At 36.5% G+C, this 17391-nt stretch overlaps 1 protein-coding gene across 1 annotated transcript in view; it reads right to left on the reverse strand.

Annotated features, from left to right (window-relative positions):
* The window catches only part of TRAPPC8 (trafficking protein particle complex 8), a gene marked incomplete at its 5' end in the record, with an annotated part of 46658 nt that overhangs the window by 5469 nt on the left and 23798 nt on the right, over positions 1–17391 (reverse strand). The window contains 10 exons of the mRNA XM_010187190.1: positions 222–269; positions 7104–7205; positions 7666–7851; positions 9572–9612; positions 9726–9794; positions 10667–10763; positions 12013–12160; positions 14479–14921; positions 15695–15852; positions 16943–17069. Of these exons, the coding sequence (XP_010185492.1) occupies positions 222–269; positions 7104–7205; positions 7666–7851; positions 9572–9612; positions 9726–9794; positions 10667–10763; positions 12013–12160; positions 14479–14921; positions 15695–15852; positions 16943–17069 (1419 nt within the window). The remainder of the gene's footprint in view (positions 1–221; positions 270–7103; positions 7206–7665; positions 7852–9571; positions 9613–9725; positions 9795–10666; positions 10764–12012; positions 12161–14478; positions 14922–15694; positions 15853–16942; positions 17070–17391) is intronic.

Consider the following 17391-nt stretch of genomic DNA (forward strand, 5'->3'; position numbering starts at 1 on the left):
GAAGGTATTTCACAGTAATGAACTTGGTATTTCCACCCTATCCTCTGGGTATCTAACGATGGAAATTGACAGCATGAAAAACACTGGCCACCAGAGATGAGATTATAGGTTTTCATTTAAATTGATCTTGCCCTCAAATTACAGCCCAACCAGTCATTCAATGCCCTCTCCAACCACATATCAATATCCTACACACTGTAGTTCGCCCTAGATTCAATTACCTGTTCCAAGTCCTCCCAATCAGAATTCCCGAGTATTTTTTTAAAACCCTACAAAAGACAAATATGAAGGTTTACCTTTACAAATAGACAAGAACATTATGAAATGTAGCAGGAACATTTACTGCTGAAAGTGCAGAGTGCTGTTAATATTTCAAAAACCTTTTGTTCTAATATTACACCCCTATGGAAGGACTAGAAAGGAGTAACATTAAGCATTGACCATCACAGAGCTAAACCTTAATTCCAGCCAGCCTCTGGGTGTCAGATTCAGCGATGTCTGTGTCTCCAAATTCAGCTGTTCAAAACCTAGGGTTTGGGGTTTTTGTTTTGTTTGTTTGTTGTTTTTTGTTTGTTTGGTTTTTTTTGTAACTGTGAACCTAGAACACAGGCTAAGACATTTAGTACACGATTCTCTTACCTAATGGTTCAGGACAGAATTAAGCACTTCCAAATGGTAACCAAGAGGATGTGCATACAGATCAGGGAGCTACCCAGAGATAGCTAGTAAGAAATGCTAAGTTTAACAATACATTAAACTCCTGCTCTAGTCTTGGTAAATTGGATCAAGGCTATGAATAAGATGCCCATACTCACTTGGGCACCCATACCCTCCCTTCAAGAACATGCACCAAGCAGGTAACAGCCTCAAGACTTTTGACTGTTTGCACTTAAAAAAAAATAAAACAAAACCAAAAACTGAGCAGGTGGTCTTATGTTGCTGAACTCCTAGATTACCAGCTCAAATGGAGTACTGCCTTTTTAAAGGCAAAAATCAAAGTTCTGACACCTAAAGTCTGCTTGTTGACTCAGTATGGCTCCTTGCAAAGCCTCAAGAAGTGTCACAGGCTACAGGAGACAGCAAGCACCTTATACTGCACATAAGGCCACACCATTGCTTAAAGAGCTCCCTTTAAAAAAATGGTTAGAGGTGTAATTTGAAGGTCTCGCCCATACATACTGGTAGAGGTTCCAGCTTGACTGGAAGAGCCTTTATTATAAAAGTTTGGAATAACTGGGTGGGGAGGAAGAAGTGGGTTTTGTTAGTGTTTTGGATTTCATAGCTGCATTTTTAAGCTTTTTGTTGTGAAACACACAACAGGCAGTAGCACCAAAACGACACTGCTCCCACAGTTATTTTCCAAGAGCTCCAGACTGTGTAACTGGTGCTAGGGAAGTTGTTTTTTATTTTTAGAAAGCTTTTTGCTACCCAAAGGCATCTACAAAGGCCAGCTTCAAACAAATATACTTAAAACTAGACACAACCTTACTGTTCCAAGTAGAATAATCTCCACATCTTCACCTATTCAGTAGTTACAAAAAAGCCTGGACCTTTAAAGATTGAAGTTTTGCTACTTTGAAATAAAGTTGTATATTATCCCTACTTACACTTTTGAAATCCCATATTAGTCATTTACACTTGTTTCAGATATCTCCTGCAACTGTACTAAGGTAAAAGTTGCAGAAGTCAAAACTTACACAAAACTTACTCAAATCACCTTCTGCATTACCTGACAGATGTAATAGACAGGTCTGCCCAGAGAACATCTCTAATCTTAGAATGCACTTTCAAACTGAAAAGTTCTTCCTTTCCATAGATGGAAATGATGGTATCTTTGTCTGCAGTTACTTTAAAAGACTTTTCCATGTAATATTAGACAAAGTTTTCATCAGCTCTGCAATCCTTCAATGGGTAAAGCAGCAGATAAAATTTTTCAGCTATTTGGAGTATTTCATTCATGACAATAATATAAGACAGTCCTCCCAAACTGGTACAGTAACTGGTACATTAATTCATACAAGACTGAAAAATGTGCATTTCAGCTCTTGATATTTACCCTTAAAAATTTTGCTTTCTCTCCACTAAGCTGGTTTAAAGAAAAATCTTAAATTCATTCCAAACAACCATGTTTGATTCAAGTATCCCTCCCCACATTCTGTGAAAAAAAAAAATAAATCTGAGCGAGCACAAGATGTCACTTCCAGCAATTCACTGTTAAGGAAAATTAAGCTATTTAAACCCTACCCTGTCCTACCTTTCAAAAATTCCTACTTCCTATGAAACTATTCCTGCCTCACTAAGCTGCATCTACATTAAGAAATGGTGTTACAAAAAATCATCTTTGAAAGTGCAACTCTGCCAAAAAGCCTACATCCATGTTACATGCATCTTATGGATTCTACTTTGGGCTACCACTGGTCTAACCCACAGGACTGGATGGATGAGCAGCACAGAAATAGTCCTGTAGCACATCTGGATTAATTCTGCTTATAAAGCAGTGTAATCCACTTCGTGCATTACAAGACCACTTCACAATGAAAACAGAGCAGTAGAGAGGAGAGAGATTCTGGAGACAGAATCCTAAAAAAAAAAAAAGTATGCTGATCTAAAACACACTCATAGAACACGATCTTATCTAGGATTCAGTCAGAAATAGGTTTACACTCATGCTAATGGGTTTCAAATGCACTATTCCCAACATGCTGGCATGCACAAGTGACAAGGCTCTACTTGACTGCTTCTCACCTTCCACCAGTGTGAAGTCTGTGCCAGTCAGAAGTGTGGCAAATGCCTCAGCCCCACCGTACTGCTTCCACCCCACCATATTACATATTATTATTATTGTGCTTTACCTTTGAAATCTTTTGGATTGAATTCACCAGATTAGAAAAATACAGGAGACAGCAATATGAAATTGTATTGCTCAACAGCCCTAAGTCTGAATGGATGCTTAAAGTATTTGAGTTTTTGTCCTTTTACTAAGTTAAGGCATAGAGGTCAAGAACAAGAGACAGAATAGCTGTATCTTGGAAGCAATTCTAAATTGGTCTTCAGTTAAAACAACCTGATTCCTGGAAGCAAGTTTTCAGGAAGTTTCAAGTTTCCTGTCTCTCTCTTCTCAGGAGAGACAGAACTCATAGCAGTATCATTGTCAAAAAAACCCCAACCAGCCATTAGTTACACATACCCAGCTAATTTCTATTTGTAAGGCTTTTACTATTTGGCTCTCACAGCTACTGCTAACACATCTGTTCAGACCTATCCACTTTACTAACACCTTACATGATTTATTCTTCACATATTGTCGCTAGTGATTGTAATGGATTGCTTTGTGGCACTTTGTCTTTTCAAGGAAATAGCCTGTATTTAGCATTTTTTCCCTACCTTTAGCAAAAGGCTTTTTTTTTCCTCTCAGAAATACAAGTGAGAGAGAGGATAGAAAGATAAATGTTTTCATATTATTCAGATAGCTTTCTATATGAAGCAAAGAAATATTTTAATGGAGTCAATATTCTAAGTGTTCCTTCAGCATACTATATGACTTCAAACTTCTAGAATGTAAATATATAAGTAGTTCACCACATCACCAGATAAGTCTACTGTGTCCACTTGAACCTATGTTCAAAAGCAGTGCTATGTAGTTAAATTTAAAAAAAACCTATAGGGCAAATAAAAAAAAGTACTCAATGACAGTAAATGAGTAAGCTTCAAAATTATAGTTATCACTGTCTCAGTTAGCATGAAAAAGGTTTAGCATTCATCATATTATTTTTAACAGACATGAGGAAAAAAGCAAGCACACGCATTTGAACATTCAAGTAAAATTTGTATAGAATTTCACTTTCTTTTTATGTGGGTACATATAGAAATTTCAGCCAGAAAAAAAAAAAGTGTTAAGCCTCTCCCAATCCCCACTATATTATAACCTTAGAAACCAGAGGTTTTATCTTGATTTTATCAAATACTATGGCAAGTTATGCTACTACAATAGAAGAGTAATTGCATCCTGCTGTCTGTTCCATATCCCTCTTGTATGCTTTATGTGTTCCACAATGAACCAAGCAGAAGTAACAACTTGTCCTTGCATCTCAGTCAGCCGCTTCACATCTTAGCTTGGACATACACTAAAGATGACTTTACATCAGTACATCCAATCTACCAGCAGCTGCTGGGAGAACTTGAGAAACAAACAGTACAAATGAATCCAGATCTACTGCTCTTCTATTACAGCTCTGCTTCCCAGAACAATTCTAAAAGCTTCAACAAATCCAAACTAAATCCATAAAAGCTGGCAAAGAATTAGTCTGAAATAAACCATAACTGACAAAGCAGCAGAAACCAACCAGTATATAGAATTTAACCAGGCTATCTTGATTTGTTCAATATAGTTTTCTGATTAATTCAGCTTAAGATTTGAGTCATTTCTCAGAGGGCTAAGAAAATAAAGGAGGAACAGAGAGAAATCTTGTTCATGTTTTCTCCCTATCTGTTGTGAGACTGTTCTTGGTTGGGGATGGCTGTACTGCCCAATATTCCTTTGTTGGTTACAATATGAAGCAGAAGCAGCTCAAGTCAAGAAGGAAGTCACTGAAGAAGAGCAACAAACAGAACACAGGAAAAAATCCAGGGGGGGGCCTCCTGCATCCTTGGTGACACTGTTCAGAATCTGCAAGTAAGTTTATTTTTCCAGATCTGAACAGCCCTTTATCATTTAAGAATGGGTAACCAACATGTGTTGGTAGAAAGCATGCACCTCCATCTCCCTCTGCTGTCTAGACAACAGAAAACAACTAACTTCTACACTGTCAGCACAAGACAATCAGGAATAGTCTGGAGTTTCCAACTCTGTTAATGACTTAAAGAATAAACACAGATTTACAAGACAAACTATTTGAATGTTACGTTATATAGTCTTAAAACTATACACTGAAAATGTTACCTTAGGACTAATATTAGGGCTTGGGATTTTCTCCTCCCCAGCTTTTCATTGCTTTCATAACTTTAATGCAAGAGCAAGATAATCCAAAGACACTATGCAATCCTTAATAGATTAAGTGTATTATTTTTCTCTACCTAGCCTCATTTAATCCTATTTTGGGGTTTCTTTTAATAGTTAAGTGTGGAGTGAATGAAGTGAACTGCTGCAAAGCCTCAAATACACTTTATTTGTTATTCTCTTCACAGGATAAAGTGTAAAAAAAAAAAGTAGTACATAAGCATATAAATTTCTCAATCCTCAGCAGTCCTGAGATTACAAGTTATTAAAATCCAATTTAATTCTGGGCTTTGGTTAGCATGAGGACATAGAATTGACACCTTTATTAAAAACAGCTACCATTACTCTTATACCAGATTTCAACTGCATCACAACGCAGATGCATTTTTCCTTCCAACCAAGGTACAGAACGCTTCAAAGGAATTATGTTCCTTAAGCTGAAGAAAGTGAATACAATAATCAATGTAGTGCCTATTTTGATGTTGTAATAATAATTGTTGAGAAACAGTTTATAGACAGAGAATGCTAGTATAGTAGCACGTATTCCTCAAAACAAATCAAGGGTAACTCTGGATGCTCATTGTTGCTGGTGGCAGGATTCATTTCTTTCAGTTTGAAACATGCAGACATCTAGAATACCCATGCAGTCAACAAAAAAATGCAAGTTTCTATCCCTAGCACGTTCAGTGATTTATTTTAGGATGCAGATGTGATTCATTCCTACTTCTTTCCCCACTCATTTGCTAAAACCAGATCTCAATGAGATCAGAAGTAGAAGTCTACAGTGTTTTCATTCCTAACTTTAGATGTCTGCAGTGTGACCTACAGTTCTACATACACCTTAAGATAGAAAAGATACTACCCAAGAGGGAAGCTGTCATTAGATTAATACAGCCTAGTATTGCTCAGCATAGCTTGAGCCTACATGTGCAAAGGCTTTTTTTGGGATAGGGGGGTGGGTCATGCTAAGTGAAAAAATAATCTTCAGACTTCAGAACTTAAATTTTCCTATTTTTCAGTACCAATGAATACCAGGCAATTTAGCTCTAACTACATGGCCCTCTCAATCTATTTCTATCAATTTCATAGCTCAAAAAACTAAATGGAAAAATCATTTTAATGATGTAAAAGTACTTAAAGGCTTATGAACCAAAGCCAAGTGTACAGCTTTAGAGTAATTCACTACTTACGCTATAGCATATTTATAGAAAGACACATTTGTCCAACATTCTTTTCTTGACAAAATTAACATATAGTACTACTTGCTGCAACTTTGAGTAAGAGCTCACCAGAAGCTGTATATGATGTTTGCAACACTAGTAAAAACATAAGAATGGCAACAACGAAAAAAGAAACAGTAGTGTACTGCGCAGCAGAGACTAAAGGAATAAGACTTGTTTCTTCTTTATTTAGCACATCAGTCTTCTTCACACACGTAAATTGCATCTAGCAAAGATGTTTTTATGGAAACTTAACTATAGCTTCCATAGATGTCACCAATTCACGTAGCAGAAGACATCCACCAGTTTCTTACAGGTGCTATTCTTTTTGAACAATGAAACAGGCTATAAAACTTCAAACTGAAGTAATCTGCTATTAACTGATCAATTCCAATGGAGCTTTCAACGTCTTTTTAACTGTTCCAGTATTTCTGCTGTTTTAACATTTTACACTGAAGTTCTCCACTTAAAACTTGTGCATAGTAGTGGAACTCGTAAAATTGATTTTGCAACACTAATTACACAACCATTTTACTATTAACTTTGTTATGAAATAATCATTAACTTTGACTTAATACTATTAATAAGCTCTTTATTAATAAGCTCTTATTTCTACCCTGAAATACCACAGAACAGTTTGCTCCAACAACTGCTTAGCAGTATACTTACTTGTATATTGCTTTTCTCATCTTTAAACTGAGCCTAGCTATTTCAACAAAGATGACTAATCAAAGTTGAAGTCAGTCAGTCTGAATTATTCAGCAATAACATATCTGATGATAGATTCTACAAAAGCACCCAAAGTGATTGCACTTGTTCACAAGAAAACACATCAAGTTTATTTTGGGAAAGAAGCAATTGTAAAGGAAAACTTCACACCAGATTACCTGCTTCTGAGGAAATGAAAAAGCCTCCTTCCCAACAGTATTAATAGCAACATGATGCTGGCCCTCCAAAATAAGCTGCTTGTTGTCTTCTACAACATATGCCTACAGAATATAATATAAAGACATTAACAAACCAGAAACTATCATAAGCTTCATAATACAGAATTACTAACCTTCCCCTTAAGTGGAGGGCATCATACTGTTCAAAACTAAAAGGCTAGTGTAACATTTATTTTATGTGTATGCTTTTTTTTTTGCATAGACAACTGCTGAACTTTAGACTGCAAATTTCCACTACTTAGTATTTGTATTCTGGGAAATGAGATAATCTTCTTCAATGCAGACCAGGTTGCTCTTACAGTTCTATGATAAAAGCAAGCATTAACAAATCTCTTGTTTAAGATTTCAGATTTTTTTTCCTAAGAGAACTGTTTTCAGAAAAAAATATTTCATCCATAAATTTTGTACAAGTATGCTTGAAAGTTCAGGATGCCATATTAAATTATTTTCTAACAGTCATATTTCATGGCCAGATTACCACAAAGGCTATAATCATACATACCTTCCACAGTACAACAATGTTCAAATCCACTGCATTGCATCTCTGTATCAATCTGACTGTATCATCAAACGACTGTTTCACAGCCCTGTGAGATGCATGAGTGTGAGATTGCACGTGTGTTCTTTTAAACTCAGAGGATAAGCTTTGAAAAAAAAAGTCTGCACAAGGACTGGCTGAACTTATTATCTGCAAGAAAAACAAGCCAGAAAGCACTCTCAGAACAGGATGCAAGCTGACACAAGTTACTCTAACAAAGCTCATCACTGTAATGTTTCAGCTCCATTATCTTGCTTTTCCTCTCTTTGCAAACCTACAGGATGCAGAACATCTTGGTTTCCATGCTTGCCCTGTTAGAGATCAACCCTACCTAATGAGCTGCTTAAGGTAACACAGGGAAACAGAGCTACAGGTTACTGGCCCAAAACTACAAAAAAATCAAACTTGGAAATAAGGGCTTTCATTATTACCACCAGTCTATTGTGATATAACAAGTGTAGTGAAGAGAGATGAAGCACACAACTAGTTCACAAACTAATTCACATGCCACTATTGCTTATTAATACTTCCAATTTTCCACACGCTAGCGAGATATATTTATCAAAGTTAGAAACATACCTTTTGCTAGCAATAGCAAAGGTAATAGATTGCACAGCATGCTCCCCATGGATAAGTGGCACAGCCAGAAGTACTGTGCTGTTTGTCAAGTTTGTCATTTGTGTTGAGCTTTTCCAACACGAAAAGCTTGATAATGAAGCAGCGGTTTTAAGACTGACAGCAGTGATACTTGAAGACAGCAGGGCAAATAAGAAACTAACTTCCTAACCCCTCCCTTTCAAAAATGTTAGCTTTCTCAGAATATGCTGTTGCAGAGCTGCTAATTGTTGCATTAGCAGAACACTCAAACCTAGGGAGACAATCTGCTTTTGGAGTAACTGTCTAGAAGAGAGGCCCCCATTCCTCATCCCCCCCCCATTAGAGATCATTTTCTTACAAGCAAACTGAAGTTCATGAAGCTCACTCAACTTTAAAAATGCAAGGAAGGGATCTCTTATCTCAGATTTTTAGTCCTAACTTTAATTTATGTGACTATAAAATGAAATGGCAGTGAGTAGGTTTTCTTTGGCTACTAAAAGCTGAATACGTACGTGGAAAAAAATGTACACTCAGCATGAAATAAGCAATCTGACATCCAACTAACTAAATCCACTATGCTAACAGAGATTTCTAATCTGATGCAAGTGCCCTACTTTCCTCAGACTATGAAAAAGCATTCACTGTACCAAGATCATTTGCTACAAGAATTCTTCAGACAATACCTGTATGCATAAAAAGATTAAAAGAGCATGGTAGTCTAGAAGCTTAAAGATTAAGAAAAACAGAAGAAAGACTCCTTGAACTGACTGCATTAGTAGTTTTGAAGTTCCAGTATGTACATCTATTAGGTGCTTCCAGATCATTTTTAGAATAAGCTGTAATATTGAATTTTTAACTTATCTTAGTAAAAAAATAATTAAGAAAAAATAGAACAAGAACCTGACATCCACACTTCTCTCCTAGAAAACTAGAGAGCTGGGAAATATTCAGAAGAACTGCTTTAAAGAGTTAGAAAGGAAGGAAAAACATTAGCAAAAAAATAGCATTGCAGTGCACTCCCAAAGTGTGTTCAGCTGTGGAACTGGGAACTTAAAATTCCAGACTATCCCCTAGCCTATGCTACCTTACCTTCTCTCCATAAAATACGAGAGCTCACCTAAAAGACAAATAGTTTCTGACATGCAAGACAAGTTCTCAACTATGAGAGCACTGTTCCCATTTTGGAATTTTAAAAAAGGCTTTCACTAGGATACTTGCACATGAGAGGGATACTTTGCACAAGACAAATATGCAGTTGCACCAGTTCACCCACCTGTTCATTTCCAAAGACAATATCTGCAAATGTGTAATTTTCTAAGGGATAAAAAGAGAAGGCATTGTTTCAACATCAACAGAAGTCACAACTTCAGCATACAGCATCCAAATTATTTTCTTCAAAAAGTTACCACATTCAGGAGAGAACTTACCTTCTGAGTTTTTGCATCTTACTGCTTTAAAGCATAACTTCGCTCTTTCTCTGCTAGCAAGTTTAGTATCTGAAAGAAAAAGGTTGCAATATTTTTTCCCCCCCAAATATAATTCAAAGTCCCTCCTTATTAGCCAAAAGTCAGCCTTTAAAGTTCACAAATAAAGAAAACCAGTGATGATACCCAATAAGCATAACTATTCAAGCAGAGCAACTACACGGTAGTGAAGACATATTTTATGCAACTGCATGATAGCAAAGAAAATGCATCTTCTGCTGACCACTTCCATCTACTTCTAGGGCAGGAAGTGAGCCATAATACATAAAGGAGATACAGAGAAAGAAGGAAGGAAGAGATTCAAGGTTCACCCTCAACATTAATAAAAGATGGATACATGCCTAGAGTAATTTTTAAGTACATAAAAATGTCAGCATACAAGATAACATCTGTTAGGTACAATAACAGCACTTTTTTTTTGCCTGTGACAGTCTGCCTTTTCAAAAATTAGCAGCTTGTATTAGCTAAGGCAGGATACAGCACAGCAATTCTGGTACATTTCTAATAACCAAATAGAGCACTTGTCAAGTATTCTGTTGATCAGCTAAGTTTAACACTGATATAAATAACCCAAAGTAAATGAACACTGAAATGTATTTTTTGGTGAGGCAAGTTAGCAGCCAACCCAGACATGGATTTCTATACCTCACAGAAAGAGTTTACCTGTAAGTTAAACCCATTTTAAAAATTTATTAAGTCTGAAAGTAGCATGTCAATATACTTAAAACACTGACAAAAGAAGGGCTGTAGTATGCTTGAAAGGGTCAAAGTTCTTAGAAATTAATTATTCCAAAAGCAAAATTCAGCTCCTTGTAAGATTCTTTTAACTGTTCTTGCCAAGCAGAAGCTAGACTTGACCTCCTTGTGGTGATAAAGATACACACCTTTGTCTTCAGATACATTAACAGATTTTTGAAGCTTCCAGTGCTTGCTATTACTTGAGACTTGCACTATATGAAATTCTTTAACCCCAGTCTCACTCTAAGGAAGAAACAAAAGTTACATCAAATAAGACCAATCACAATTGTGATGTTCTACATCACACAGTAAGTGTTCATTGCAAGGTGGCACTGTTAGAATCTTAATTTAACTTATTAGTCACACTATCCATGAAACATCACTAAGGAGAGACAAGATGATATTTAAGAGTCACTGTAAGGTAAAACAACAGTCCCAGCTCACAGCAATTGCCAGTTCCAGTAAACAAAGCCACACAAAGAAGAAACAAAGATTCCCCAGAAAAATACCCACAAGTTAGTATGTTAGATTAAGACATCTATAATAAAACCTAGGCTTTTATCTCCAATGAAGAACACTGTCCACAAGTTCACTTCGTTTCTAAGATTTTTTTTTTGCATATATGCGTAATAAAAAGTAGCTTTTGGAATTGGCTTCCTCTTTTTGAAAGAGTGAGATGGTATTGAAAAAATTAAGTCTCACACAACATCATCTGTTAACTTGGTAAGTACTTTATAAAACATTCCTTTTCTCAAAGAAACAGTGGACAATATTCACTTTAGTAACTGAAGGAAAAAAGTGTACACACCTTTAAAACAAAATGACAAATCAGTTCAGTGATTCCACTACCAGCTAAGTGTCTACAAATTCTGCAAACATAGGACTCAATTACCTTGCTTTGTGGCTGAAAAAATGGGAGCAGCTTTACCAAAAAAATGAGTAAATTTAAATTAGTGTGTATGAAAAACTGAAATATTTTTATCTGCTTTGCTAAGTAAACAGATCACAACAGACATATCTGTATTTGGATTATATTTCCAAAAACATCTTTTAGAGTTTGGTAATAAATGTAAACACAGAAGATTCCTTCAAGTTTGAGCTTACATGTTGACTTCACATTACCCCTAATCCTACCAGTGTTTTCACTAAAAGGTTGCACGTGGCACAGGTTATCTCCTTCAGAACTATCTTGAAAGTTGCGATCATCAAGAACATTCATGAATTTGGAGTAAATCTTCCTAAAAGAAAAGATACTCTGAACTACAGTACTGGAATTTTCTGTATGGATGCAGTTATATTAGACTTCCAGGAAGTTATATCTCAGTGTCAGTACTCTCTTTCCATCAGTAACTGGAATGATTAAATGTGCAAGATTTACTTAGTGTTTGCAAAGTAGTTGTAAAAAAAGACATTTTACTTAAGTCTTGGTTCTAGTGGTGACACACATCTGCTGAGCTTTGGAACAGTATTATTATTAAAAATAATAACTTACAGTATTGATATTTTCTACATCCACAAACAACAACAGATTGTCCCCTCTGCCTTCTTCATCTTCAAGTGCATTACTTCTGCAGACAGTAGCTCGAACATGCAGAGACCGGCTAGTACAAATAACTGCAGTGTGCCTTAATACTCTATGACTAGGAGGGAAGGCAAGAAAAAGAGAAAAAAGACACTCTGAACAACCAGGACTGCTGTCCAGAACCTGTCAATGTCATCAAGTTCACCTTTTATGTTTGTCTCCAGTATTAAGGTCATTAGACAATTTACTCCTTTCAACCACCAAAGAGACTTCTTTTTAGCTTCCTATCAAAACTGTATTATCTTCAACAATTACACTGCACAGGTAGGTGCTGTTCAAACATACAGCAGTCAGTTTGAAATACTGGAGTAAAAGAGTTGTATGTTGTCATGATGAAAAATACATCAGAAATATTTCAGACTGCTTTTGCTGTGTCAGTTGTCCTACAGACAGGCATGTACTGGCACAGGGATGTCATTAAGCTATTTAGTATCACCATATGCTTTGGAAAGTAGGGTTTTTTTGGAGTAAATAACCCATAAAAACGCCAGCTAGGTTAGTCATATCTCCTGCATAAACATTTACTAAAAAGCACTTAGAGAGAATACCACTGCATTCAACAAATTTTCCTGAACCAAGAATCTTGAAAGTTTACTTCTTGAACCATCGCTACTCTGCTCTATTCCAGATACACTCAGCCTCCAGGCCAGCAAGCCCTTTGTAGAAGCAATCTTCCTGTTTTTCCAACAATGAGTAAACTTCCATTTTTAGACATCATCAAAACACATGAGCTTTTCCCACATGGAAGCGTTGTGATACCATAAGTTCCACTTGGAAACATTATAGGCATGTAAAAATTTGGTATGCATTACCTATTAAATATGATGAAAAACTATGCAATATTTGTTTTGGGAGGGGGAAATCAGTGGTTTCCTGAACTCTACTTGACATAATGTCACAATTTACAGTTTTGCAGTTAATCTTCAGACAGATATACAATAGTTTGCATAGCTTCAAGTGGCACAAAATAAATCATTTTTTGAAAATTTAAAAGCTATGCTCAGTCTACAAAGACTACTGTTAAAGATCACATCGCTTAAGTTCTTCTGGGAACTCCAATACAGTAGGGAACAAACATAATCCCCAAACCACCATCTTCCATCTTTAAACACCTCACTTTCTGAGTACTGTGAACTCAGGAGAAATAAATTCTGTTCTTAAAAAAAACAAAGGAAGAAAAAAAAAAATAACATTATAGAGCAACAGTTTCCCTATACCTGCAGACTAGCTTAAAGCTAAATGAAAAGTTAGCTTTGGCATTTCAGAAGCTACAGAAAAATCTAAACAAAGGGTACATTTTCAGAACGTATTTGAAGAATATGCTGCTGATCCATGCTCTTGACCAGCAGACATCCAGTCCATGGGACTAGAGAACATCTGAAGTGGTCCTGCTCCTCATCATCACCTTGAATATACAGAGACCAGGTGTGCTGGTTTTGGCTGCAGTAGAGTTAATTTTCGTCACAGTAGCTCAGAAGGGGCTATGTTTTGGATTTATGCTGGAAACAGGTGTTGATAATGCAAAGATATTTTCATTACTGCTGAGCAGTGCTTACAGAGCATCAAGGCCTTTTCTGCTTCTCACATCACCCCACCAGTGAGTAGGCTGGGGGTGCACAAGAAGTTGGGAGGGGACACAGCCGGGACAGCTGCCCCCAACTGACCTGACCAAAGGGATATAGAATCACAGAACGGTTTTGGTTGGGAAAGACCTTTAAAATCAAGTCCAACCACCAAACCAGCCTTAAGTGCATCACTAGACCATGTTTCTAAGCACATCTCTGGTTATCTCCTGAGCCTTCTTAGCCTGGGGCATGGGTGACATGGGTGAATAAGTGACATAAAAAGTCAACCTGCTACCTTGCAAGTAAAGTTCAAAGAAAGCACTAATTGCTAGCTTGTGGTGTCAAACTCGACTATCCACTGTTTCAAGATAGTCCAAAAAGGAACTATACAGCAGCATGCAAGTCAAGTTTGGTACTTAAGACTTCCATGATGATATAACTACTAACCACATTTTAACTAAGAAAAAACTATTTTGTTCAAAGTAGGCAAGATATTGTTTTATAACATGCAGAAACAAATTAAGTCACTATTTTTTTCCCCTATGATTCAGAAAGCTGTATTGCATTCCATTAACCTTCCTTCTATTAAATTATTTTAATTGCCACTTTGAAGGAAACTGTGTAGGCTATATAATTTGATATGGAAATTGTATCATATAGTAGAAAAAAAATACTGCTTAGATTAACAGATAGCAGGCCACTTTTACATCATCACAGCAACTGAGAGAAATTCAGTAAGATACACATTTGTGCTTACAATGTTTATAATGTGTCTAATAAGTACAACAAAATAAAGTAGATAAAAGCTTACCACATTTTTGAATGTCTTTTAATACTTTCATAGTAAAACAAAAAGTTAATTTCATGAACACCTTCTTCATCTGGTCCTCGTAACCACATTGGCAGCTGCACTGAAGCCCCAGGAAGAAGAACAGTATCAGGAAGTGGGACATGTATTACTTCAGGCTGACCTTCTGTGCCAACCCCAAAGTCTACAGAAGAAGCTGAAGATAGCAGTGCTGTACGCACAGAGGTAGGATCTGTCACAACAGTCTTGTAAGCACTACAGTTTTCAGAAGCTGAAGGACTTAGTGGCGTTAGAACAGCAGTGTTTCCACCAAAAGTAAAAAATTCTGGATGCCTGGACACAACCTTCAGTGCAGTAAGAGGACACTTGCTTACGTTCACAAATTCTACATATGCTTTTCTGATCTCTCCACAGAGAAGCCCTGTAGGAAAATTTATAAAGAACACCTGTATGGGAGAGAACAGGAAAAAAGAAAAACCTGAACATTGAGCCAAGTTACAAATGTGCATGAAAACAACAAACACACTTAAGCTATATTGCTCTCTACAGCTTCCTGAGTGGGGGGAAGTCAGGGAGAAGAAGAAGGAGATGCTGATCTCTTCTCCCTGGTACCCAGTGATGGGACACAGGGGAATGGTTCAGAGATGCATCAGGGGAGGTTTAGACTGAGTACTAAGAAGCATTCCTTCGTCAATAGGGTGCTTCCTAGAGGGGTGTTCCAACGCCCCAAGTCTGTCAGCATTTAAGAGGCATTTGGACAATGCTCTTAACATGGTTTAACTTGGTCAGCCCGTGGGACTGGACAATTGTTGCAGGTCCCTTCCAAGTGAAATATTCCATACTATTCTATAGAGTGTTGTCATTAACCAGTTAGACCATTTTAATAACCCTAGGTAAAACCACTGTGTTTTAATTAACTAACTTGAAGAACCACTCAGGATGAATGGCAAGCAAACATAAAAACACAACTTTTTCTGTTCCACCTTCACCTTAAAATTTAACTGCAAATGCTCTTGCCAATTAAAATTCTAAAGGGTATTAATTTGGAGACTTCAAGTTTCACTTAAAAAAAAAGCACCCACACAAGTTTGGCACTGATAGATCAGAAACTAACTAGAAAAATTTAGGCATTCTAATTAGACTTAATTGTTAGAATTACATTTATATGCTTTGGATTCAGACACTAGCTCAAAACTGCCAATAGAAAATAGCGACATACCTCCAACAAAGGCATTTCTTCTGTAATAATAGGATCTAAACGTCTATCAGGTCCGTATTTAATAGATGTTTTTTCTTCTTTTGTGTTATTAAGTCGAGGCCCTTGAATTTCTAAATCTTGTCGTCCTCGTACAGATAACCCATTGGAGACAAACTTTCCTGAAACAATTTTTGAAAAGTTTTGCTGTTTTTGTTTTGTTTTGGTTTTAAGTAATTCCTAACTTCTTTCTGAGAAGTGATCCAAAGCTTCTTACCCAATCTCAATTTCTTTTGTTTATTTTTAGTTATCAAGCACATGCAGTGTTCATTGATTAAGCAGCGTCACTGACAAAGAACTGTTCAAAGCTTACTGTCACACATGATGCGTTGCTATTATGAGCTCGGTCAGACAATTATCCATTATTGTGGACTTACTCTGCCTTTTAAAAGTTTGACTACAATAAGGGGGAGGGAGGGGTGGTGCATGGAGCATGACAGTGATGTATTTATTTCCTTTCCAACTTGCCAGAAATTAGGAAAAAAATCACCCAAAACATTTTTGTATTTCCTTCAAAGACAGGCCAACATTCTCCAAGTGTTTTTTATTTCAAAGCTTTCTAGTTTGTAGATTGTTAAACAAGCATCATTTCTTTCAGACACTTTTAAACATGTGCTTTAATCCCCATTGACTCCAACTAGATTTTCCCTGTGAGAGTTTCAGATGTATGAGTCAACTAAGCAGATCAAGTAACATGCAATTAATAAGCCATTTACATGTTAATATAAAGGAAAGAACCAAAATAAAGGCAGGCTGCTAACAAAAATATAATTATGTCAGTCAAATTTAAATGTGGGTATTTGTGCAGAGAACTTCAGCACAACATTACAACAAAACTTGAAAGCTAACAAAGTGAAAAGACGCAGAAGAATAACATATAGCAAAAGAATCAATGAAAGTGATTACAGGTTCAACATGGCATAGATGGAATATTTAAATTTTGCTTTTTTTCAGCATTTTCAGAATTTCTACAGATTTAAGAGGAGCAGTAAGTATGGATTTAGCAGAGGTTACTTCCTTTCTCATGCAGTTCCTACAGGTGCCAGTTGATTATTTTCCTGTTCCAGTTGTTTCTCTTGATTCTACTTTCTTACCTAAAGGAAGACTTTGCATCAAGATAGTCAAACAATAAATACTAAAATTCAGTTCTACTCTGCAGAAGCCATGTCTCCCCCTTCCAGAAACATGTAACTTAGAGAAAAATACACTTACCTGTCTGTAATCCAATAGAAGGATCTATCCCATCTAATGTCACAGCACCCTGAACAGTGCCAAGATTATAAACGACTCCCAGAATATGTAGCTCCCCTGTTTGATGGGGAAAGAGCTTTAGTCTTGCCTGTGGAGATACGTTAAATTTTTGTTGTTGTTGCTACTAGAAAAAAAGGTGTTATTACATTTAAATGTCCAATTGCTAAAGACATACAGAGCTATATTTACTTTATAGTTACGTCAGATGTAACTGCATACAGTAACTACAGATCATTTAAATCGACTCAAAATTTCACATACACAGAATTTACCAAACCAGTCCACAGCTGAGAAATTGTCATTACATTAGGAAAAATCCTAAATTGTAACAAAAATGAACTGTAACATAGGCAAAAAACCACAATGGTTGAAGGTGGAAAGGACCTCTGGAGGTCATCTTGTCCAACTTG

Source organism: Mesitornis unicolor, unplaced genomic scaffold (assembly GCF_000695765.1).
Source record: "Mesitornis unicolor isolate BGI_N332 unplaced genomic scaffold, ASM69576v1 scaffold10800, whole genome shotgun sequence".
In the NCBI taxonomy this organism is placed as follows: Eukaryota; Metazoa; Chordata; class Aves; order Mesitornithiformes; family Mesitornithidae; genus Mesitornis; species Mesitornis unicolor.